The 24,369-nt window shown below is 43.3% G+C and overlaps 1 protein-coding gene across 3 annotated transcripts in view; it reads left to right on the top strand.

The window, feature by feature from the left end:
• Positions 1-24,369, top strand: part of TBC1D32 (TBC1 domain family member 32) — a 167,205-nt gene that overhangs the window by 49,660 nt on the left and 93,176 nt on the right. For all 3 annotated transcript variants that reach the window (XM_014611068.3, XM_059733326.1, XM_019479552.2), the window contains 6 exons: positions 11,031-11,167; positions 12,763-12,964; positions 18,315-18,397; positions 19,606-19,744; positions 20,695-20,782; positions 23,357-23,475. In XM_014611068.3, the coding sequence (XP_014466554.1) occupies positions 11,031-11,167; positions 12,763-12,964; positions 18,315-18,397; positions 19,606-19,744; positions 20,695-20,782; positions 23,357-23,475 (768 nt within the window). The remainder of the gene's footprint in view (positions 1-11,030; positions 11,168-12,762; positions 12,965-18,314; positions 18,398-19,605; positions 19,745-20,694; positions 20,783-23,356; positions 23,476-24,369) is intronic.

Below are 24,369 nucleotides of genomic sequence, written 5' to 3'. Positions count from 1 at the left end.
CTGGTCCACTGCCGAGCATATGGGGGACCCCCCACACTCCTGTGGGAAACTCCATCTCCCCCCACCATCTGCACATTTACGAGCCTCTCCTGGTACCTTGAGGTATTTAGAAAAAACATTTAAAACAGTGTCTTTGGCCAAATCACTGATTCTCTGAATCTGCATCGAATCTTCAGATTTGGCCGAATCGAATCGGGACAGTAATCTGAATCAACAAATCGAATCACTGTCCCCCCAAGTCAGGCTAAATCTGAATTGAATATGACCCGTTTCGCACACCCCTACTAGGCATGCCCCAGTTGGCAGTATTGACATTGTCGCAGTTCTGCTTTGATTTTCAGCAGTGAGTGACTGTAAGTTTAGTCCCTTTCAGTCCCACATAAATCATCTTTCCGATCACTATCTGCTTGAATATATAGATAGAAAGATAATAAAATTTCTCCTTCTTTATTTTATACCAGTAAACATTTACAAAGTCAGATAGTAAAGTACTAGGGCTATGCAAAGCTTCGGGCAGTGGTTCAATTCAGAGGAGATTCGACTCAATTCTGTGGCCAAATCTCTGAATTTGAATTGAATCGGGGACCAATTAAAAGGTCCAAATCGATTCAAAGCTCTCCGAATCTTTGATGATTTGGGCAGTCCCCAGTGGCTGCACAGGGACTCCATGTTGCTTTGTAAGGGGTGGGGGAGGAGACCATGGCGGGGGACCCCTGCCAGCCCCCATCCCCTGCCTGCCACAGCTCCCAGTGCTTTAAAGAAAAACCCTGGTGGTCACCAGGTGCTGCTGGGTGGGGGGCGATCCCTGCTGCCCCCCACTGCCCCACGCCATGTGGGGGCCTCTGCACGAGCCCCGTGACCCCCCCCCATCCACTCCCCCAGCCCCCCTATGGCTGCCCCACCCGGGATAGCTCTGGCCCTTTAAGGAACAAAAAAAATGGAGAAAAGCCCCGGGATTCTCCAGCTCCTGTAGTGGCCTTGGGGCTTTGGGGGGCTCGTGCAGAGCCCCCCACATAGTGCAGAGCAGCGGGGATTGCCTCCGCCAGCAGGAACAGTGAGTGTGGGGCTTTTCTTTTTTTCTTAAAGGGACGGACCTGGCCTGGGCGGGGCACCCGTGCAGGAGTTGGGAGAGTGAGGGGGGGCAGGGGGCTCATGGCAGAGCCCCCCATGCAGTGTAGGGCAGTGGGGATTGCCCCCTCACACCTGGCAGCACCTGGTGAGCTTTTTTTTCCGTAAGTGCCGAGAGCTGGGTTGGGTGGGTCGGCCATTGCTGGGATGGGGGAATGGGCCTGACTGATTTGGAGATTCACAGAGTCGGCAGCAGTCGACTCTCTAAATCAGATTTGACTGAATTGATTTGGGACAGTTATTCGAATCGCCAGATTGAATCACTGTCCCCTGAATCAGCTGAATCTGAATCCAAGGCGAATACTAGCCGCTTCGCACAGGCCTACTAAGTACTGTCATCTTTGCTTGTTGCAACCCTTTCTTTCTGGTAAATGATACAGCCTCAATAACAAGTTTCTCTTTAAGGTGCTAGACTCTGCAATGCCCAGTAAATTGCATAGTTCATTTCACTGAAAAAGAAAGTTTAACTCAGATGTAGTTCAAAGTTTCCATGCCTGCTATTTAAGAAATAAACTATTTCTGCTATTTAAGAAATAAAGTATTATAATGTATAATACTAAAGTATTAAAGTATAATAAAGTATTACTCAGAGAATCTTGAACAGAAGTATTACTGCTCTTTTTAAAGAAATAATGACAGGACAGTGCTTTATATTCTCAGAATCCAGAACAATAACTCCCAATACCCCCAGAATAAAAAACAGTTAATAGAGACCCATATTATCGCAGATTGTTGCAGGAATCTTAAATCCAATTCGAGATTAAGAGCCAAGTCCTGATAACATGCTTCCATAGAGTCCCTTAGCCTGAAAACAGGATTAGTAAACTCCTTTAAATTTAAAGAGAGAGAATTTTTTTTTTCTCAATATGTCCCATATATTTTATAGGAAGCCAGCTGTTCATTAGAGAACCAACTGATCTTGGATTATGGGACAGTTGAAACTCTTAGCCTCATTAATTCTAACCCCATTAGCCCAGCTGTCCTTGATCAGGACATTCAAGCCAATGCATAATAAACAGGTAGGGCAGATTTAAACTTTAGTGATGTAAAACTGCAGTGGAATAATCTGTATCCATCTTTCAGTTCCTTCATTGAACTCGTATTGGCTTTTTACAAGGCTATGATTGTGTAACTAGTAATGCAACAGACAGCTACCCAAGCCCTGTTCTAGGGTTCAGTGTCCTACTGAACCCCCGCTCTACATTCCGCAGTGGAAATATAAAGGTCGGTCAGTGGAGACTTAAGAATTTGCCTTCACCTTTATACAAAAGGTTCACCAATGAAATCCTGGGTCTCATTTGCTGCTCGGAGCTGGCCTTTTTTACCTTTATTTGCAGTGATACATCACAAAAAACTGAATGGTCTTCCCTTTTTACAGCAGTCAGTAGAGGCTTCAGAACTTGCCTTCACCCTTAGACTAGATATTCACCAGTGAAATCTTGCATCTCATTTATCTGCAGTGGATGCTGGTGGCAAGTTGTGGAAACTGAATGGTGTTCCCTTTCACAAATAGGGGTGTTAAACTCTAGAACACGGAGCCCCTTCCAGGCTGCATCTGGGGTGACCGCATTGGGGGCCTCAGCAGTGGATCCAATATTGGCTGATGGCAACAGCATTAAGATTTGGCATGAGGCTCAGGGCAGTAGTGGTAACAGTGGATCCATCATGCGATGGCAGCAGATCTGGCATGGGGCTGGTGCAGCAGCAGTGGAGCAGGAAGTAGAAGGGCAAGCAGCCACTTGGTAGTGGTAGTGAGTGAAGCAGCCACTTAATCAAGGTTATGTCAGCATAGCTCTGAGGAGGGACAGGGTAAGATTTTAAGTGGTGAAGAGAAAATAAATAGGGATTTATTATTGTCTTTGTCTCACAATACAAGAACTAAAGGTCATAACATTATACTAGTAAGCAGCAAGTTAAAAACTAACAAAAGAAAGTTCTTTTTTTCACACAAGATGTAATTAAAGTGTGAAACTCATTGCCAAAAGATGTGGAAGCTGACCTTCTTAACCAGATTAAAAAAGGAGTTGGGCAGATTCCTGGCGGAAAGGGGTATCATTTACTTTTTAAACATGGGAGTTAGGAGTATGGCCACTGAATCATAACTTCCTGGACCTTAAGTGCTTGGGGTTGCAAATGGGAGAGGAACAAGGGAAGAAACTTTGGTCATACCCAGTTCACTCTCCCTTTCAGTATCCGTTCTTTCCAATGTGATGCTGGATACTGGGAAAGATGGACCTATGCTCTTACCCAGTAAACGGCAGTTTTTATGTTTGTATGCCACCAATGGCCATGGCCACCAGGCCCCTGGGGCCCTGAATTCATTGGCAGGCCAAACCCACTCCTAGCTCAGAGGCTATACATTTGACACCCTTGTTTTACAATATTAAACTTTCAGGTCCTGTTGCTAATCAACTTGTTGTGAGGAAGATGATAAATCACCAGGCATGCTTGTTCCAACAGAGAAAAATAATTTGTGATTCCTAAATAAGTGATTAGTCAGACCTATATCCTAAAAACCACAGGTCCTAAACTACAACTAAGAGGTTGCCCTCTTCTTCCTACACATAACCTCTCATATCCCCCAGCCCCTCTCAGCACCGTACAACATGCTCTAAGATCAAGATTCATTGGTTCAGGGTGGGGGCATTCAGACAATGGTTGAGTGCTTTTTGTGTTAATTTTAGACACTTTCTATACAACGAGGGCTGTAAGTACTGGGTCACAGCTGCTACTGGCGGGTCGCTAGGAGTCTTAACATTAGAGATAAAAGACCTCTTTATCCATGGTTTTCTTCTCTACTGCTGGATGCTGTTTACTGATGTGTAAAAGTAAGGATCTGGGTTCTGATAGCACAAGGCCAGGCCTAGTTATTTGTGCCCTTCTAGGCATTTCATTACATGAAGTAGGGGTAGGTGAGAGGAGTACCTGGCCCAGGCACTGAAATCACCCCCCATCCTCACGGAGTCTGCATCCTGGCAGTCTGCATCCTGGCTTACCCATACTGGGACCTTTAGAAAAGTCTGCTGCTGCTGCCGCCATTGCTGCTACTTTAAGAGGAATGGCCAGAGCAGAAAAAAAGTGGTAGTAGCAGCAGCAAGTGGGGGACTGTTAAACTGTTTAGGAGTTCCTGGCATAGATTAAAGTCCATGTTCCGCCCCCTATACCCCACAGGTTCTCAGAACATGCATCCCCCTTGGCTGCAGAACTGCATACCCGCCCCCCGCCCCACACACACACTCTTGTAACCCCGCACCTTCTCACCCCCTCACCTCAGCTTCCTCCCTGGTATCAGAGCCATGTACCTCCCTTATGCTTAGAACTGTGTTCCCCATCTTTTGGGATCTGTGCTCCCTGCCCTTCCCTACCCACCCCTACTCCTGTAGGGGTTGCCCAGGGTGGCAACTCTGCTTGTTGTATCTCTGTTTCATTATATTGATGAAAGTGAAAAAAGGTATATTAAGGGTGTAAATTCTTCCATATCTTATTTTTATTTAGTAATAGTTATAAAGAAGAATATTTTAAGGAAAAATATTTGTTTTGGTTGCCTGAGATGGTCAATTTTGAACAAATAGATTATGTATAAAAAATTTACGTAACTTTATCCTGGGTTCGGCTCTGGAGTGACACATGGGTGGAAGCCTGTCGCACCCCCATGAGCCCAGGACCCCTCAGGGGACTCCAGCAGAGTTGCAGGGCCCGTGGTGGGTGGGAGTTAGCACAGCTGTGGGGAGGCAGCTGAGAGGAGCCAAGGAGGGTCATGCCCCCTGGCTCCGACTTGGCTCAGCTCCCCAGGGAGCCATGCGACCAGAGCTACCTGGCACGTTAGGGGAAGGGGGCTGCACTTTCCTACCCCCTTCTCCAGTGGGTCAGGGATCCTCCCGGTCCCTGTGCAGAGCTGGTGGTGGGCCCACTGCAGATGCACAAGATTTAAAAGGCCCTGCCAATGGCAGAAACTGCAGTTTGGGGTTTGTGTCTGGAGTGAGACACATGGGTGGAAGCCTGTTGCACCCCCGTGAACCTAGGACCCTTCAGGGAGCCCCAGCAGAGCTGCAGAACCCAACCTTGACCCCCAGCACAGCCAGAGATAAGTGGGGCCCATGGTTGGTGGGGGATAGCACAGCTGTGGGGAGGCAGCTGAGAGGAGCCGAGGAGCGTCATGCCCCCTGGCTTCTACTTCACCCAGTTCCTCAGGGCGCCACGTGAATAGAGCTCATAAATAGGCATGCTTCTGGGCCTGGCGTGTGAGTTACCGTGGGACTTTCCACAAGAGGGCACAAAGCTCCAGGCAGTGAGCCTCAAGGGAAGGGTCTGCGCAGTAGTAGCCTAAACTACTATGTGGATCATGGTGGGAGCGATGTGTCGCACGCCAAGGTTCCCCCTGCACCCGAACCCCTCTGCTCTGGCACCACCAGGGTCTCCACCTAAATTGAACCCATGGTTCCGTCCTCTATCCATACAGAGCCTGTGGTCCATGACCCCACCCATGCAAGACCCACGGTCCCGGTCTCCACCCAGATGGAGCTCCTGGCTTCCTGTGGAGGCTGCCTGGCACAGATGCAGACAGCTGGGTTTGGGAGCACTGACACCTTCCCTTGTGGGGTGTGGTCAACGGTGGAGACCCTGGACGGACAGATTAGGGACCTCCAGGTAACAGTGTAGAGGCTGTGCACCATTAGGGATGCATAACTGGAACTGGACACCTACTTCCAAACTCTCTACCCAATGACTGGTGATGCCATGGTGGAAATAAAGAGCCACCATGAAGTCCAGCCAGGGGTTGTCTGGACAAAGGTAGTCTCTGGCCCAAGGAGGCACTGCACCAGGGTGACAACCCCCCTGCAGCTGCACAACCATTTTCAGCCGCTCACATCAGGACAGCCAGGCAAGCTGCCATCCTCAACATGTGAGGATGGAGGGCCACTAGCAAATGCATCCAACAGAAGATGCAGAATAATTGTGATGGGCGATTCCCTCCTGAGGGGGACAGAAAGCCCAATCTGTTGCCCCAAGCCCTTAGCCCGTGAGGTCTGCTGCCTCCCTGGGGCTTATGTCCGGGATGTGACTGAGGGGATCTCCAAACTCATCTGGCCCTCCGACCACCATCCCATGCTACTCATCCATGTGGGCACAAATTATATGGCTCGGAGCAATCTCAGCCAGGTCATACATGTCTACAGCGCTCTAGGGGCTGGACATAGGGGTCTGGGGACTTGGGTAGTTTTTTCCTCAATCCTCCCGGTCATGGGTCACAGGACCCAGAGGGGAAGGTGTATCAGTGAGGTGAACAAAAGACTCCAGTGATGGTGCCATTGTGAGGGGTTTGTTTGGCTACTTGTCCACAGTCTGCACTTCAGTGAGAGAGGTAGTGGACTGTTGGGAAGGGAGAGCCTTCATCTCACCTGGAAAGGGAAGAAGCTCTTCTCGATCAGAATGGCTGACCTACTCAACAGGGCTTTAAACTAAGATCACTAGGGGCCAGGTGGTCAATAAACAATTCTAGCCCAGGTCATGCCAATCACAGTAGTAACAGCTTGGGTAGTCCAAGGGAACCCACTCTGACAACAGCCCAAGGAAAGGTCACATCCCATCACACAAGGAAGCCTATGGCTTTCCATGGCAGACTCAACTTCCTGTACACAAATGCCAGGAGGTTGGGAAACAAACAAGAGGAACTGGCCCTTCTCTTGTGCAATAAAGACTATGACCTTGTAGGGATAACGGAGACCTGGCAGGACTCCACCTACGACTGGTCTGTGGGTATAGAAAGCTATACCCTGTACAGGAGGGACTGTGTTGGGAAGAGGGGTGGGGGTGTAGCTCTCTACACCAAGGAGCAGCGCACCTCCCTACAAACAGGGTTCACTAACTAAGAAGGGTGCCTCAAGACCCTCTGGGTTAAAAAATGGGGAGAGCATGGGGAAGGGGATATATCTGTAGGAGTCTATTACAGACCTCCCGGCCATGAAGAAGAACTGAATCAAGAATTCAATAGTGAACTGGCTGAGGCCGCACACTCTTGGTGCATGATTGCCATGGGGGACTTCAACTTCTCCGACATCCTCTGGGAAGAGCACATGGCCAAATCTGACTGGTTGTGTAGCTTTCTCACCTGCGTTGATGACCTCTACCTAACACAGGAGGTCTACAGGCTGACTAGGGGAGAGGCACTGCTGGATCTGGTTCTAGCCAAAGGGGATGATCTGGTGAGCAATCTGAGGATCGAGGGGTAGCTTGGTGACAGCGACCATGAACTAATCACCTTCTCCATTCAACACAGGGCGGGCCAGTCCCTCAGAAAAACAGAAATCCTCAACTTTGGGAAGACAGACTTTCACAAACTCGGGAGACTGGTTATTCAGGCACTAATAGACCATGGCCCCTTGGGAAGTGGAGTCCACGAGGAGTAGATATTCCTTAGAACTCAATCCTAGAAGTGTAAGGGAAGTCCATCCTGTCCTGCAGGAAATGCAGTCGGTGGGCAGGAAAGCCCCTTTGGTTAAACAGGGAATTATTGGACCTCCTGAAACTTAAAAGAGAAGCCTATACCAAATGGAAAATGGGAATTGTCACCAAGGAGGACTACTCAACACTTGCCCAGACCTGTAGAAAGCAGTTCTGAAAAGCCAAGGCAGAAACCAAACTCAGACTAGCTGTCACAATCAAGGACAACAAAAAGTCCTTCATATATGTGGGCAATCAGGAAAAGAACAAAGGCAATATTGGACCACTGCAAGATAAAATGGGGCAGCTGACGTCTGATGTCCAAGAAAAGGCCAATCTCCTAAAAGAATACTTTGCGTCAGTTTTCCAGCCACCCAAGTGGATCACCCTGTCAGACAGAACACAAAATTTCCAGGGAGTGGGAGATGGGCTCATAATTGACTCTGATCAGGTGAGGAAATACCTCAAAAGGCAAGCCATCCATAAGTCTGTGGGCCTGGATGGCATGTACCTGACAGTCTTGAAGGAGCTGGCGGACTTCATAGCACACCCTATGGCAAAGTTATCTGAGTACTCGTAGTGCTTGGGTGAGGTGTCAGAAGACTGGAAAAGAGCCGATGTGGTCCCAATATTCAAAAAAGGAAGGAAGATGCAGGGAACTATAGGCCAATCAGCCTGACATCCATCCCTGGAAAGATCCTGAAGAAAATCATCAAGGGGTCCATCAGCAACAAGCTAATGGAAGACAACTTTCTGAATGCCAGCCAACATGGCTTTATCACTGGAAGGTGACTTACCATCCTCATCACCTTCTATGACCAGGTGACGCATTGCCTCAATAATTGACATTATATATCTGGATTTCAAGAAAGCCTTTGACTTGGTCTCCCATGATGTCCTCAAGGTTAAGCTGGGGAATTGTGGCCTCAACCCTTTCATGGTCCGGTGGCTGGGGTACTGGCTGCAGGGTTGGACCCAAAAGGTACTAGTTGAAGGGAGCAAATCAACATGGCGCAAGGTGACCAGTGGAGTCCCTCAGGGCTCAGGTCTGGGGCTGGTACTCTTCAACATCTTCATTAGTGATCTGGATTCAGGAGTCAGATACAGACTGGTAAAGTTCATAGATGACACTAAACTATGGGGGGTGGTGGCCACGCTAGAAGACAGGCTGGGGGTACAGACTGACCTGGACACCCTTGCAAGGTGGGTGGACCAAAACCTGATGGCATTTAATGTAAAGAAGTGCAGGGTGCTCCACCTTGGGAGGAACAACCAGCATCATGCTTATAGACTTGGTAGTGCTACGCTCACTAGCACCATGACCAAAAGAGACTTTGGGGTTTTGATTGAGCACAGAATGAACATGAGCCACCAATGGGATGCCGTGGCCGGCAAAGCTAACCCAACTCTGGCATGCGTCCATCGATGCGTGTCTAGCAAAACCAGGGACGTTATCCTTCCACTTTACTCGGCCTTGGTGAGGCCACAACTGGAGCACTGCATCCAGTTTTGGGCCCCCAGTTTGAGAGACTCCAGAGGAGAGCCACCTGTCAAGAGAGCAAACCTTACAAGGAGAGGCTGAGGAACATGGGACTCTTCAGCCTGGAGAAAAGAAGGCTCAGGGGAGACTTGGTGGCAGCCTATAAGTACATAAGGGGAGTGCATCAGGATCTGGGAGAACAGTTGTTCACCAGAGCTCCCCGAGGAATAACAAGGTCCAAGAGCCACAAACTGCTGGAAGGCCAATTTAGATTGAAAATAAGAAAAAATGTCTTCACTGTCTGGATGTCCAAGCCTGGAACACACTCCCCCCAGGGGTGGTGCAAGTATCTACTCTGGAGTCATTCAAGAGTCATTTGGATGTTTATCTTTCTGGGATCATTTGATCCCCGCAGACATCATACCTATGGCAGCAGGGCTGGACTCAATGGCTTCACGAGGTCCCTTCCAGCCCCTAATGTCTATGAAATGTATAGAATCCTTTACTCTCTTTGGGGAGAGTAAAAGATTGTTAATCCTTGAGACTCTAGTAGCAATTAAAAAATAGGCAGTAGAACAGCTATTTTCCCTATACTCTCTACCAATATATCTAAAACCTTTTGCTGAAGAACCTTGGGCATTTATAAATACACCTTTTTGTCCCATGATGTGCTACAGATCCACTGCTTTGGAACAGACTTGATTAATCAACTCTGGTCTGCATGCAAGCTGATGTGCACTGCGCTGCACCGTTTGCAGTTGTATAACTAGTGAAATGCATGTCAGCATGCAGAAAATGGTGGTGGTGCTCTTTTGAACTAAAGCATGTCTGAGGTGTTTCAGTTCAGAAATGCACCGCTGCCATTTTCTTTGCATTAATGTGCATTTCACTGCTTATACAACTGCATGTGTTACAGCACTGGGTGCTTTTTGAAGCATCCAGCACTGCAGCACTTGCATGTGTAAAAAAGCCTCATGTTTATCTTACATGGAGGTTTTAGGTTTTTTTATTTGTTTGTTTGTTCAGTTTGGTGGTGGTGGTATTTTTGTTTTTTCCTGCTCTGTAATGATCTCCTTAACTGGAAATTTTGAAAAAAAAGAGGCCAGATATCCAGAGCTGACCCGAGCAGGGTGCGGGGCCCGGGGCAAATTGGCTCATGCGGGGCCGTGCCCCAACTCCAATCCCACAGGCCCCGGACCTGAAGAAACTGCCGCTGCCATTGGTAGTGACGGGGGGGGGGCTGGGTGGGGAGGTAGCAAGTAGCTGGCTACAAAGCCGCCATTCCGCCAAGCTCCGCCCAGCTCCACACTGCTGCTGCTCTGCCCCACTCAGCGGGGCCCCCAAAGCACAGGGCCTGGGGTGGGCGCCCCTATTTACCCCCGCCCCCCCCAGGGACTGTTCTGCGTACATCTATCTATCTGTCTCTGGTTTAGTTTAGTAATAAAACATCCTGTATCAGTACAGGGGTCAGACTACATAACTGAGCTCCCTTCCAATCCCCTGATTTAAGTATTGGTTTAGAAACCAAGGTAATATTCAGTTTAGTCCCCTAGTGCAGACACAGTTACACAGTAATAGAGATAACTTTTAACAGTTATTTATATTGGTATATTGCATACCACTTAAACATTTTTGTACTGGTATAACTATCCACATTAAGAGAGTGCATCAGTTTTACGCCATCAGTTTCTAAGTTAATATTACTGCAAAAATTATGCACACAAAAGTCTATATGGGAAGGTAGTTCATTCGCTGTGTCCATTTGGTCCTTGGACTTTCCTAACATCATTATATATCGTAGTTGGTGCCATTTCTAATAAAGATTTTTATATGATGGGATTTGAAAAGGTACTTGTTTTGTTTAGGCCATTGAACATCCATCATAAAGGTGACCTTTAATTACTATGTATGTGGGCCAGCTTTCAATGAAAATAATCTAGAAAAAAATCAGTGTAACATACTTTAAAACTTTTTTTTTTAGATCAAACAGATGTATATAAGTTGCCCTGAGACCACATTAATGCACATAGCTGACATTTTAGCAAGGATTGCAAATGTAGAAGACGGTCTTTCTTTTCTTCTTTATGGAGGAAAAGCAAATTCTACCAAACAGGATAGGTAAGAAATTACTTTAATGAATTATATTACACTTATAAAACATGGGTTATGTTATCCAACTGTTCCTATATTTTATATAGTGCCTAATGCTTTCTTTTTGCATTGAGTAACTCACTGTTAAAATTTTTGCTTTTTAATTTGTGAGATGTAGCATTTCAACCAACATAAAAAGATAAAGTTTTGTGGATCAACATAATGCTTGTGACAGTTAAGTAGTGTAAGAATAGAGCCACTTATAACTAGAAATGGTGCGCATTTTAAATATATCTGTGCCAATAGAGTTGTGCTACTATACTTTGTGCTTCATGATATAGAATATATTCTCTTGTACAAACCTGAGGTTTTCGTAAGAAGAGGTCATTCTGCATGCCAAATAGTACACTAAATACTGATACCATAGGCTGAATTATATCTGCCTTTGAGTTGACTGTATGATGGGGAATGGTCATATGCATCTACCCATTTGCATCAGTCATTTATCTGCATAGTATAACTGTAAACAAGGAGATTCATATAAACATAGTTTAAGTTTACTATCTTTTCTGAAAAGGCTGTTTTATGAGATTAAATGTTTAATCTGCAAAACAGTTAGATTTGACCAGCCTTGATGGTACATATATTGACTGGAGATTGAGAATATGCAGGTGGTTATACCCGACTCCATGGATACATTGCCTGAATAACAATCCCTACCTGGAGGTCTTGGTATGTGAGCACAGACACTGTATTGTGTTACAATGGAGGCCAAAGGTCCTGTTGATGTATTTGCTGTAACAGAAAAATGTTTGAAAAAAACAAACTATCTTGTTTTGCATGGAAATTGAATTTTCATGTTGAGTTTTGAGGAACAGCTTTGTGTTGATTACCTCCTTGTGAAGGGGTGCCCCTTGTGTTGGGCATGAAGAAATTAAATCCTGATACTGTATCCAAAAGTGGAAACTGGTCCTTCAAAATAGCCAAATTGCCAGTTCATAAGGTAATAGCTGACATGTAGGGCTTGGTTAGGATGTTTGGTGGAACTGTCAAGCAGGCCTCCTGAGTGGAGGCCCATAGCTATAGATAGATAGCAGATGTTTCTGAACAAAAAGGGAATCAGAGAAAAATATTTCGGACAAGAAATAACTGCACTCTAGTCTCCTTCCAACATGGAAAACTTCAGAACCAGGCCTCAACTAAGGGAAATGAAGAACTAGGGAATTTTTGTCTGGGTTATATGTAGAAGTACAGATGCCAACACTAAAAACGTGTTTCTTGTTGTTTTTCCCAACTGGATTTTTAGTTGCAGAAAGCTGCCATGTGTTTTATAGGCCTTTAAACTGGGTAAAAGGAAACTGGTTCACTTACTTCAATTTGGACCTATAGTCAAAGGAAGATGTCCGATTGACTGTTTTATTTCCTGTGGCTGAATATGAATTTTTTTCCTCATTTTTAGGGCTCGGTTTAAAGGGACATGACCTCAATGCTGCAGTTAGCCAGAGGTCTGTTTTACATTCTCACTGTAGAAGTTTAATGGGATAAGCAAAATGAGGAACTTCAAGCATTAGTATTACGAGTGATTACAGAACAGCACTTCCAATATGTTGTTTTATTTCTAGCCTTGCAGCAGTTCATACAATTGTTCAGTTTACAAAGGAACTTCTTGATGACAACATTTCTCTCTTTTCTGGATCTGACCTGTTACCAGTCCTTAAAGGAGCTTTCATTTTTGTATGCCGTCAGATGTACAGTACCTGTGAAGGTCTGCAGGTACTGATTCCTTATGGTTTGCATGAATCCATTGCTGAGGCTTGGAAAAAGGTAATCTTATTGCATACATAAGTACATTTGTAAAACAAAACACATGCAACATTACTGTCTAAATGTTTCACTCTTTGAAGTAAATTGTTTAAGTTCTGATGTAGTGACATGAGAATGAATTGCCAAGGCACTTCATTAGAGTGATTATATTGTTGTTGTAAACCCAATTTTCACTGAATTGTCTTTGGACCTACTTCTGAACCTCCTGCAGCTTAGAATTTCCATGCCTTATGTTTAAATTAAGCTATTTATACCACCTCTGGAGGCATTAGAGCAGTCCTGTTATTCATAGGTTATTTCTTTCTGACCACTGTGAAGGCGCTCCCTTAGCACTGTGGCCTGCCTATGGTCAGTATTCAGTAAATGTCAAACAAAACACTTCCCATTACCAAATGTTATGCTTTTGTAGTCTCTGCTATTGATTCCTGCTTCTGTTATTTCAAACAAAAAGCGATAATGTATTAGGCATTTTTAGAAAAGGGATTTTATAGGCTTCAGACAAACAACTGAAAAAAAAATACTTGAAAATTTGGAATTATTAGGTTGGGCACCACTGAAATGTTAGGAGATCTTAGGGCACTTGTACACATGATGATCGTCACAATGTACACGTGACAAAAATTTCCTTTGTGTGGCTTAAAGGAAACCATGTCTGCCTGGTTTGGGGGTTTCAAATGAGTTTACAATGTTGCAAATTAAACCAAATCCCCATGTAGTTTAGTTTGCAACGTTGCTACTTGTAATGTTGCAGCCCTTAATCTGGAACCAGTTTGCCCCTGGTTCCTCTGAAAAAAGGATTGGGTCCCTCGCTGCTTCTCTCTTCAGCAGATATCTGGCAGCCACAGGCACCTGCTGAAGGAAGAAGTGGTGAGGGGCCCAATCTATTAAGTGAAGCCCCAGCTCAGAGGTAGCACTCGGCTGGATCCATAGTTTCATAGTTTGTAGGGTCAGAAGAGACCTGAGCAGATCATCAAGTTCGACCCCCTGCCATGGCAGGAAAGAGTACTGGGGTCAAACGACCCTGGCAAGGTGTTCATCCAGCCTCCTTTTAAAGATCTCCAGGGTAGGAGCCAGCACCACTTCTCTTGGAAGTTGGTTCTGGATCCTAGCCGCCCTGACAGTGAAGTAGCACCTCCTGATATCTAGCCTAAATCTACCCTCTGCCAGCTTGTGACCGCTATTTTTTGTCACTCCTGGGAGTGCTTGGGGGAACAGGGACTCCCCCAAAACCTGTTAGACCGCCCTGACTAGATTGTAAATGGCCACTAGATCCCCCCTCAGCCTTCTCTTGTGGAGGCTGAACAGGTTCAGGTCCCTTAACCTCTCCTCGTAGGGCCTGCCCTGCTGACTCCTGATCATGCAGGTGGCCCTCCTCTGGACCTGCTCCATGTTGGCCACATCCCTCCTGAAGTGCGGCACCCAGAACTGGATGCAGTATTTGAACTGCGGCCTGACCAGTGCCGCATAGAGGGGGAGTATCACCTCCTTGGACCTGCTCAAGTTGCACCTGTGGATGCATGACAAGGTACGGTTGGCCTTCCTGACCGTTTCCCCACATTGGCGGCCCATGTTCATTTTGGCATCGATAATGACTCCAAGATCCTTTTCTGCCTCTGCACTGACGAGAAGGGAGTTCCCCAGCCTGTAGGTCTGCTGCTGGTTCTTCCTCCCCAGGTGTAGTACCCTGCACTTTTCAGTGTTGAAACCCATCCTGTTCTCATCTGCCCAACCCTGTAACCTGTCTACGTCTGATTGCAGCCTATTCCTCCCTGCTAGCATGCTCACTTCTCCCCACATCTTAGTGTCATCTGCGAATTTGAACAGGGTGCTTTTTACACCCCTGTCCAAGTCACTGATGAAGATGTTGAACAGTGCAGGCCCAAGGACTGAGCCCTGCGGAACCCCACTGCCCACATCCCTCCAGGTCGAAAATGACCCATCCACCACCACTCTCTGGGTGTGGCCCTCCAGCCAACTAGTGACCCATTTGACTGTGTTGTAGGTGTCGATGCCAACGTTTCCCTGAGCCTGCTGGGGCTTCCAGTACCCCATGCACTGTCCCCGCCACCTTCCCGGCACCTGGGACCACCTGCAAATGGCCTGGCTTGCCCCTGGGGCAGTGTGGGGAGGCGGCAAGAGGGTAGCTGAGTGTGCTCACAGCTGGAGAAGGCAGTGGGGATTGTGCACAGGGTGCTGGATGCCTGGGCAGGCTCGGGGAAGTTCAGGCTGGGTGGGCTTCCAGCATGCCGTGCGCTGTCCCTACTGCCTTCTCTGGCCACCAGCACACCAAGTTGCCCGTCTTCCACCTCCCCATGCTGCCCCAGGGGAAAGTCAGCCTGTTCCTGGGCAGTCCCAGGCAGCAGGAACGCGGTGGGGCTGTGCACAGGGTGCTGCTCCGTGGATGTGCTCAGAGAAGTTGGATCCAGCCAGGTGCTGCTTCCAAGCTGGGATAGCACCAGGCCTGCTAGCAGCTGACCCAGGCAGCCCTGGGGGCTCTTCCACCACAGAGGGAAGGACCAGGGCCCCCTGCAGCTCAGGGGCTGCTTGGCCCGTCAGGAGTTTGATCTCTGGCTGCGGGCAGGCTCTGCTGGGGAAAAAAAAGGATTGGGCTCCTCGCTGTAATGGTGATGGAAGCCCCTAAATTGAAATTCAGTTAAAAATCCACTATTCCAATTTAAGGGGCATAGACTGAAAGCCTGAGGACTAAACCCCCATCACATGTACAAGCACCCTTACAGTATTTGCAGGCAGGAAATCTCTCTTATACCTTAGGAAGCATGCCAAGAGACCACTATTTTTGCAACCTCAAGAGTTATGTAGCTTTTATCTTAACAAGAAACTCAGTGAATAAACCATGCAGTCCTCTACCTACTGTTTTGATGACTCAGGTGAGCTGATCATACATATTGGTTGCCATGGCCCTCTTTATTTTTCATGAGATAAAAATAAAAAAATCACACTGTTCCTATTAGCCCATTTGGCTAGCATGGTTAAAGCGTGGTTTCTGTAGACAATGACAGAGAATGGAGTTAACATCATGGCTGTCTGCTTTTGACTTCACAGCCTTATAGCCACTACTTACAGGCCTGAGAAGCATATTTTGTATCCAGAAGCTTGTCTGATATTCCTCCTAACTCAATACATGGTCCAGTAAAAGATATTTCCTCCAAAACTCTTTCTTCTCTCTTCCTTTAAGTTACTGTTTTGGAGTTAAACAAAAGTAATTGTTTTATTCAGTATTTACTTAGGCTGGCTGTATCTAGTTCTTTACCAGACCTGAGGAAGGGTACTTTGCATCCAAAAGCTTATCTAACATCTCTCCCAACTATATATGTCCAATATTACCAAAAAATCCTTGTTTCTCATGCATCAACTTATAGCTGGCTCAGTGGGCAGTGGCCTTTAATGTAACTTAACTGTCTACCACTGTTCCCCATAACAGAAAACTGATAACTGAATAACTGAAAGCTGGTTTCAAACTTTCCTAAAAATATTTGCTTACAGAGACCAAACTAGTCCTGTAAAAATGAGACTGAAAATGGGGCAGTAAGAAAGGGGAAAAAAGGTACTGTTTCTTCTATATTACTGATACACACATTATAATTAAAAGTAAATATAAATATGCATGTGTAATTATATGAATTAAGTAGTAATTCAGAGTAATATAAACAATCACAAATGCAAATTTAAACAGCAATTTATAGGCATATAACAGATGCTATGAATCCCAGTGTTATTTGGATGTTTCTCACTCCTTTTGTTCATAAATACAGGACCTGTACTCCTTTTGTTCATAAATGCAAGACAAAGATCAATTATTATTTAAATGAAAATAAAATATGTAATTGCCTAGAATTCCAAATTCATCATGATAAACTATAATTGAATAAACCTGATCTGAAACCTAGGGCTTTGTTGTTTTGACAACTCTAGATTACAGTTCCATGAAAGTAAGGGAGTTAGTTTATATATATATATGGTGTTGTCATTTTTATATAACTCAGTAGATTTCCTATCTTTGCACTTTATAATGAAAATGCTATTCAATCTACCTGAACTAACCTGTTACTTAGTTTAATTTTTAGAGATATGGAACTCACAAGCTTCTGATGGGCATTTCCAATTACCTGTTCTGATTAAGTGCTATAGTTAGGCATATCTACACACCCCTATGCACATTCACATCTCTTGTCATTGTACAGAAGATCATTTAGACAAAAATATCAAAAAAAAATTAGACAAAAATATGTCCTATAAGGATAATACTGAGAATGAAAAAAACCCCATCAAATATGGAATTGGCAATGTATTATTTCTCTAAGTTGCATTGGAGGTCACATTAAGATTGCACTGTGACTGTTCTGTATTCAGCGTATTAATGATGAACAAACTGGTAAGGCACACCAAATTTTCTGCTCTTCCAACTTGAATTTTAGATTGATTTAAACCACAAACATTTGTAAAGAGCTTTAAGGTTTCCAGACTTTGCTGGGATACCAACATGTATGATAGATTCCTACTCATGTAGAAGTTGCTGGTTTTAATGGATAACTAGTGATATTTTCCAAGATAATTTGAATGCTGGAAGCAATATCATATAGCCTGTGTTTAAGATAGATGCTGGTAGAATTCTAGGGTAGATGCTGTCATGAGATAAATATTAAAAGGAGACTTGACAGGTCAGAAAAATATACTTCACAGCCCTGTTATAGATGTATTTGATCATGTGAATGTGGAATAATATAATTTTATTATGCTCACTAAAATTATACATTTACAATGTGTAATGTTCACTTTCTTTTGACCAAGCTGTGAAATGTCCCCTAAATGCTAACCCCCCCTCCCCACCTTAAATAATTAATATTGACTAAAATGTTAGTTTCTTAAATAACTGGTTTCAATATCTTTTTACATTAACATCCCCATGAAGTCCATTAAGTCCATTCTTTTTCTCTTGCTGAAAGTTGATGGGATTATTTAGACTATTAAGTAAAGTTGATTCAGAAGGCTCACAACACCTCAGGCCAGATCAACTAAATATCAAATATGTAATAATGATTCCAGCATTTTTTAGTATCTCTGCCATGCTGATAGAATAAATCATTGATTTATTTTTTTCTTTTGGGGGCGGGGGGTGAAATTTTGTACTATGGGGACCCTTTTAAATGAGAAACAAAGCAAGACTACAAACATCTTTTATTTTTCTTTTAAGCAAAATTTTTTAAAACAAGGAATCTTTTCTATACCAGTCTACAGAAATACTCACTTTTTATCCTTTTTAGTGAAAAACTACTACTATGTGCTGCTGTTTAAAATGCTGTGAATATTAGCTGTATTATTTATTTTATAGACAAGTTTGCTTGCAGAAAGAATTCCAACTCCTGTAGCTAGTGCAGATTCCTTTTCCTCAGTAAATCAAGAGTCTCAGAATATGTAAGTACTGCTACTTTGGTATATTTGCACATAATTTTGAGTACAATACTAAACTTTATCATAGCTTAAATGTGTTGACTTCTTTTCTTAGGTGCTTACAAATGTTTGCTGCACCCAATCTGTGATCATGCAGCTTACTTTAAACTGCATGATTTTAGGTCGGGAATGGCAGATACCAGCATATTTGCTGGTGCTGGGAGCCCTGCTGGGAACCTGCTGTCGGTAACTTGGAGTGAGGAGAAGAGCAGGAAGGATTGGGGAGAGCTAGTGGACCTATGTAGGGGTTGGTGGGATCGGAGTTGGGGTGACAAGTCTATGGGGGGGGTTGTTGAGTCTGTGGGTGGGTTGGGGGGAGTTGAGGGCTAAAAATAGCATGGTCAGGGTAGGGGGTAGAAAGGGCGCATTTCTGGGGCTTGGGTGAGTAGCTGGGCTTTCCCTGACCTGGGGCTGAGCTCCAGATGCAGATGTTTGGTAGATTGGACTAACCTGTTTCCGACCTAAGTTATTCACCTACTCAGGTGAACTAACTTAGATCAGGCCTGCCATTTTTGACCTAGTTTAAACCCTGCCAAGCATCTACACAGATTAGCATTTAGATCATCCTAACTCTAGTTAGGTTGATCTTATTGTAATGTATTCATGTACTCTTAGGCTTTTGCCAGGGTTAGGGTTGGTAGCTATAAGAAATCACAGTTCTTGAGCTGAGGTTCCCCAATTTTGCTGTCCCTATTAGAGGGCTTTAAAGATACTTAGAGTGCTTCCTGACACCTCATAGTTGTGTAAAATTGGCTCACAGTTTGCTGTCTTTCGTGGAGAAAACTTTGTCTGAGAAAAATATAATTCATTAGTAGTAAAACAAAATAGTTGATGCAGTTTTTCTGGTATGGCTTTGATGTGTTATTAGTTAAAAGCACTGTTTGTTTCAATGCTGTTTACACTCCAAAATATCAGGTAGCAAGATTGTCAGTGTATTGCCTGAAAGCCAGTATTCTTCTTGAGAGAAAGGCATATCTCCTTTGATGTTAAGAGCTTCATTTTTCCAATAGATGTTTTAGTATCTTACTCTTGTGGGCACATTTTTATCTTGGAATATGATGGAATAAATAAGTTTTGAGGAACAAAGGTTCAGGGCAAAAAATGTATGTTGTTTGTAATTTTTTCCCTCTGTTTTTCCACTGCATTAACAATCTTTTTGCTAATCTTTTCAGTATGGTATGGGAAGAAACTTTGTTAGATGATTTGCTAAACTTTGCATCTACTCCGAAAGGACTACTTCTGCTGCAGAAAACAGGCACCATAAATGAATGTGCAAGCTTTATGTTCAGCAGATTGTCAAAAAAATTCCAGGTAGGCAGAGCAGTCTCTCATACAATTACTCATTTTTAGAAGGTAGAGATAATTAGAAGGTAAAGCCATAAACTGTTGCTTATCAGTTAACTTCTGGAAGAGTCGGTTTAAAATATAATTCAACATTCTTTATATTTACTGTATTGTTTTATTTCTTTTGCTTCTCTGAAAAATGTCATCAATAATGTCAAATATTATTTTTAATATTGAGTCTCAAATGGACCCCCCCCCCCCCCCCCGCCTTGAGTTTGGCTTTGGGATTGGATCTTTAACCTGGTCAATGCTCTGGGATGACATCATTCATATATAAGTACAGTTAAAAAAACATTAAAATACCATAAGTCATATTTCATTCTGCCAGGCCATGTACAGACATTTAATTTCTCCTGGGAGAGTCACTTTTTTACATAGCATTTAGTTAACTTGTGGAATTCATTGCCACAGGAGTTGGTAGAAACAGATAACATAGTCAGGTTCAAAAACGGATGAGACAAATGAATGATAGACCTATTAATAGCTGTTGAACAGACTAGTTGGAGTTGTTACCTCTGACATGTCTAAACCAGTTATGGTGGATGCTAGGACAAGTAATGAATTGATAGATCATTCTAGATATATCCAGTTCAGTGCTCTCCCTCAAAATCATCTACCCCTGCCACTGTTGGAAACAGGATACTGAGCTAGATGGACCATTGATCAGACCCAGGATGGCACTTTTTGTGTTCTTATGTTTGAACAAATTCCTTATTTGCTAAACATGCTTGTGTCGTGGTATTATCTTGCAAGGTTTAAAAGGGAGTACTATTAAAACATTAATATCTAACAATGTATTTACTTACAGATTTTAAAATACTATAGAAAAATAAAAACATGTAAAATGATTTTGAGAGCATGAATATTTTGATTATGGCCTCTAGATTTGTTTTATCTATTATATTTATTACTAATAGGTGAATGGATGTGAACAATTTGGTTATGGAGTGATTGTTACACAAATGGCAGCAACATCTCCAGGTGCGGTAGCTCTGGAGAGCTCAGGTAACTGAATTATCAGTAGTTACACATTGCCTTATCATGAATTAAATATGTTAAAAGGTTAAGTCAGGTATGACTAGAATCAAAATGCAACCAACAAGAAAATGAAGCAGAGGAGCTTCTTCACTGATGCTTCCAGCACCACTTTCAAGCATACCAGAGGGTCTCATGAGTGACCATGGGAAGATGCCTTTGGAATGGCTTTACCACCAGGTTTCTGGGTTATGTGTGTGTGAGGAGGTGTGGATGGATATGATGTTTGCCAGAGAGCATCCGTCTGGGGACACACATTGATGACACAGTGTACATACACTGTCACAAAAGGCAGGCAAACTCCTCCAATCAAGGAAGCTGAAATAACCTCCACCAATTATTTTTAGACAACTTTCTATAGAACACAAGTTTTTTTCAATCTTGTTTTGTTTAACTCTGCCAGCTACTATTCCTACAGCCCAATTTTTCTCACTAATCCCTCTGATAAATCCATATACCAGTTAAATTTGCCAAATAACAGAATTCAGTCTTAGGTACATTGTATGACAGAAACCTTGGGGTAGATGAACATTGTCCAGAACTAACATCTGGAGTCTCTAAGGAACTGGAGATTTACTTAAGTAAATCCATCTATCTTTTTTAGATCTGCAGCCTAACCACATTTTATGACTATTTGTATAAAAAACAACTGAAGTTTTAAATAAGCAGCCTAGATGTTCAGCTACACCAGAATGCATTTGTTCAAGTCTGAATAAAGTCTTAAGTATTGCTTAGCACTTATAGTAGCACATGTACAGAAGTTGTATATTTTTCTTTCCCCTTCATTTTCATTTGAAGATATACATTGATACTGGATGATGGGACAGAATGCACCCTCAACTAATTTGTGAAGGACATCAAGCTGGGCTGGAGTAGTAGGTACACTGGAGGGTAGGTCTAGGATTCAAAGAAACCTAGCCAAATTGGAGGATTGGACCAAAAGTAATCTCATGAAGTTCAATAAAAGCAAGTGCAAAGTCCTGCACTTAGGACAGGACGATCTCATGCCCTGGTACAGAATGGGGACTGACTGGCTAAGCAGCAGCTCTGCAGAAAAAGGACCTGGGGGTCACAGTGAACAACAAGCTGAATATGAGTCAACAGTGTGCATTTGTTGTGAAAAGGTTAACAGAATACTGCGCTGCATTAGTAGGAGTCTTACCAGCAGACCAAGGGAAGTGATTATTTCCCTCTATTTGGTAAGGTGAGGCCACATCTGGACTACTGTGTCCAGTCTTGCTGACCCCCCTCCCCCCCCCCCCCCACACACACAGTAGAAAGAATGTGGACAAATTGAAGAGAGGGTCCAGTGGAGGGAAACAAGAATGGTTTGAGGGCTGGTGCACATGACTTATCAGGAGAGGCTGAGGGAACTGGGCTTATTTAGTCTGAAAAAGAAAAGACTGGGAGTAGGGGAGGGGGTTAATTGCAGCCTTCAACTAGCTGAAAGGTGGTTCCAAAGAAGATAGAGCTCAACCAGGGGTTCCCAAACAATGGTACGCCTATGCCTGGTGGTTTGCAAGACGTTTCTGGGGGTATGCCGGAGAAATTGTGTAATGGTGGATTTAATTTTCATTACAATAATAATTGTCATTTAAGGGGTTAAAATATAAAAATATGCTTGTGGGGGTATGTGGGCAGCTGGTAAATCTGGAAGGGGGTATGCAATTAAAAAAAAAAGTTTGGAAACCTCTGAGCTAGACTGTTTGCAGTGGTGGCAGATGACAGAACAAGGAACAATGGTCTCAAGTTGCAGAAAGGGAAGTTTAGGTTAGATATTAGAAAAAAAATTCTTACGAGGAGGATAGTAAAGCCCTGTAATAGGCTACCAAGAGAAGTTGTGGAATCTCTGTCCTTAGAGGTTTTTAAGACGTGGGTAGACAAAGCCTTGGCTGGGATGATAACGTTTGGGACTGATCTTGCTTTGAACAGGGAGTTGGACGAGATGACCATGTAAGGTTCCTTCCAAACCCTAATTTTCTATGATTCTATAATGTCGTCATACTTAAATTGGCTAACCACATGATTTTTATTATAAAATGGCACTGATACTACCGTAAAACTTCTGTTTCATTATGCAAATAAGTGAGCTATGTACTGACAAGATATCCTACATCCTTGTTTTTATTGTATAGCTATATACAAGTGTATATTATATTGTATAGCGTAGTGGTTCCCAAAATTGTGGTCTATGAGAACCACATGGACACTGCTAGATTTTTCTTATCTCCAGCAAAATGATCTATGAAAAGAACCCAAGAATACTTCAAGAAATAATTTGTAGTGATACTATTTTTCCTTATGAGCGACTTCTGTAGTAGTCACAGTGATGGTCTCTGATTTATAGGAAGCTGGGTGGATCATAAGATCATTAATATTAAAAAAAATTTTCCCCAAAGCCTTCTCTCTCAAGATTTCATCCATATAAATAACTTTGAGAATTCTCAATGTATTGAATGTAAAAAATATATATATATGTATATATATATATATTTTAATGGTACTTTTAGCATTTTTATGACTAAATCAAATATTCAATTTTAGGATATATAAAAGCACTTTTAACAGAATTGTGGGCTGTTCTGGAATGTGGAAGGGATGATGTTAGGATAACTCGTCCAAAATCTACTCCAGTAGATCCCATTGACCGGAGCTGCCAAAAGGTAAGAAATTATCCAGGTTTCTACAGTTTGGTGTCACTGCACATACATAAACAGATGCTGTCATGAAGGCCCTTTATGCATTGCATCCCATGTCAAATATAATTTTAGCTTAAGTTTTCATCAGCATTTTTCCACTTTAGGTACATATGGTAAAATGGTTATAGTATAATATTTAAATAATAACTGAATGACACAGATCCCTATGTAGTCATGAGGGTCAGTGCTGCAAGGATTTCTTGAAATTATATCATAATGATATACAGGATCATCTTGGAAAAAAATGGAAGGTCTTAAAGTAGTATGACAAATTCAGATATACAGGTGTTGCATTAGAATAATATATGCACATAGTTGGCCAAAATAGACGTAGACATAAATTGACTGAAGGTTTTGTATGGGATTAAATTAATTTGATACCAGATTCATGGGTAGCTTGATTCACATGAGTTTTATTTGCTCTTTTTCTGATAGCGGTAAATTTGTCTGAGAATCAGGGACAGCTACATGCACATGTATATATGATCTATAACATTTACAAGTACAAGACAAGTTGTGTAGCATCTAAACAAATTCTAAAGTTCTCTCCATGGAAGAATTCCCAGCTTTCACTGATTTTTATATGCTTCTAAATAGTCCTAAAGTCTGCACAGTCCTTATATACTACACTGGCAATACTGTCCTTTTAGTATCTGCATAGATTTGCCTGCCAGTGGCTCTTAATAGTGATCCATAGGTGTTTGATTGGTAGTTCTAGCTGTTTCATTTCACTTCGTAGAGCAAGGTACCTTTGTTAGGGTAAGGCCAATACCTAACCCTAAGAAACTGATATTGTTATAATTTAATGTTAGTTAAAAGTGAATATGTATTTTGGCTCTGCAACTATAAATATTTAAT

The sequence above is a fragment of the Alligator mississippiensis genome, chromosome 1 (genome assembly GCF_030867095.1).
Source record: "Alligator mississippiensis isolate rAllMis1 chromosome 1, rAllMis1, whole genome shotgun sequence".
Taxonomy (NCBI): Eukaryota; Metazoa; Chordata; order Crocodylia; family Alligatoridae; genus Alligator; species Alligator mississippiensis.
Note: the sequence above shows the minus strand (reverse complement) of the source record. Positions and strands in the feature narration are given on the sequence as shown.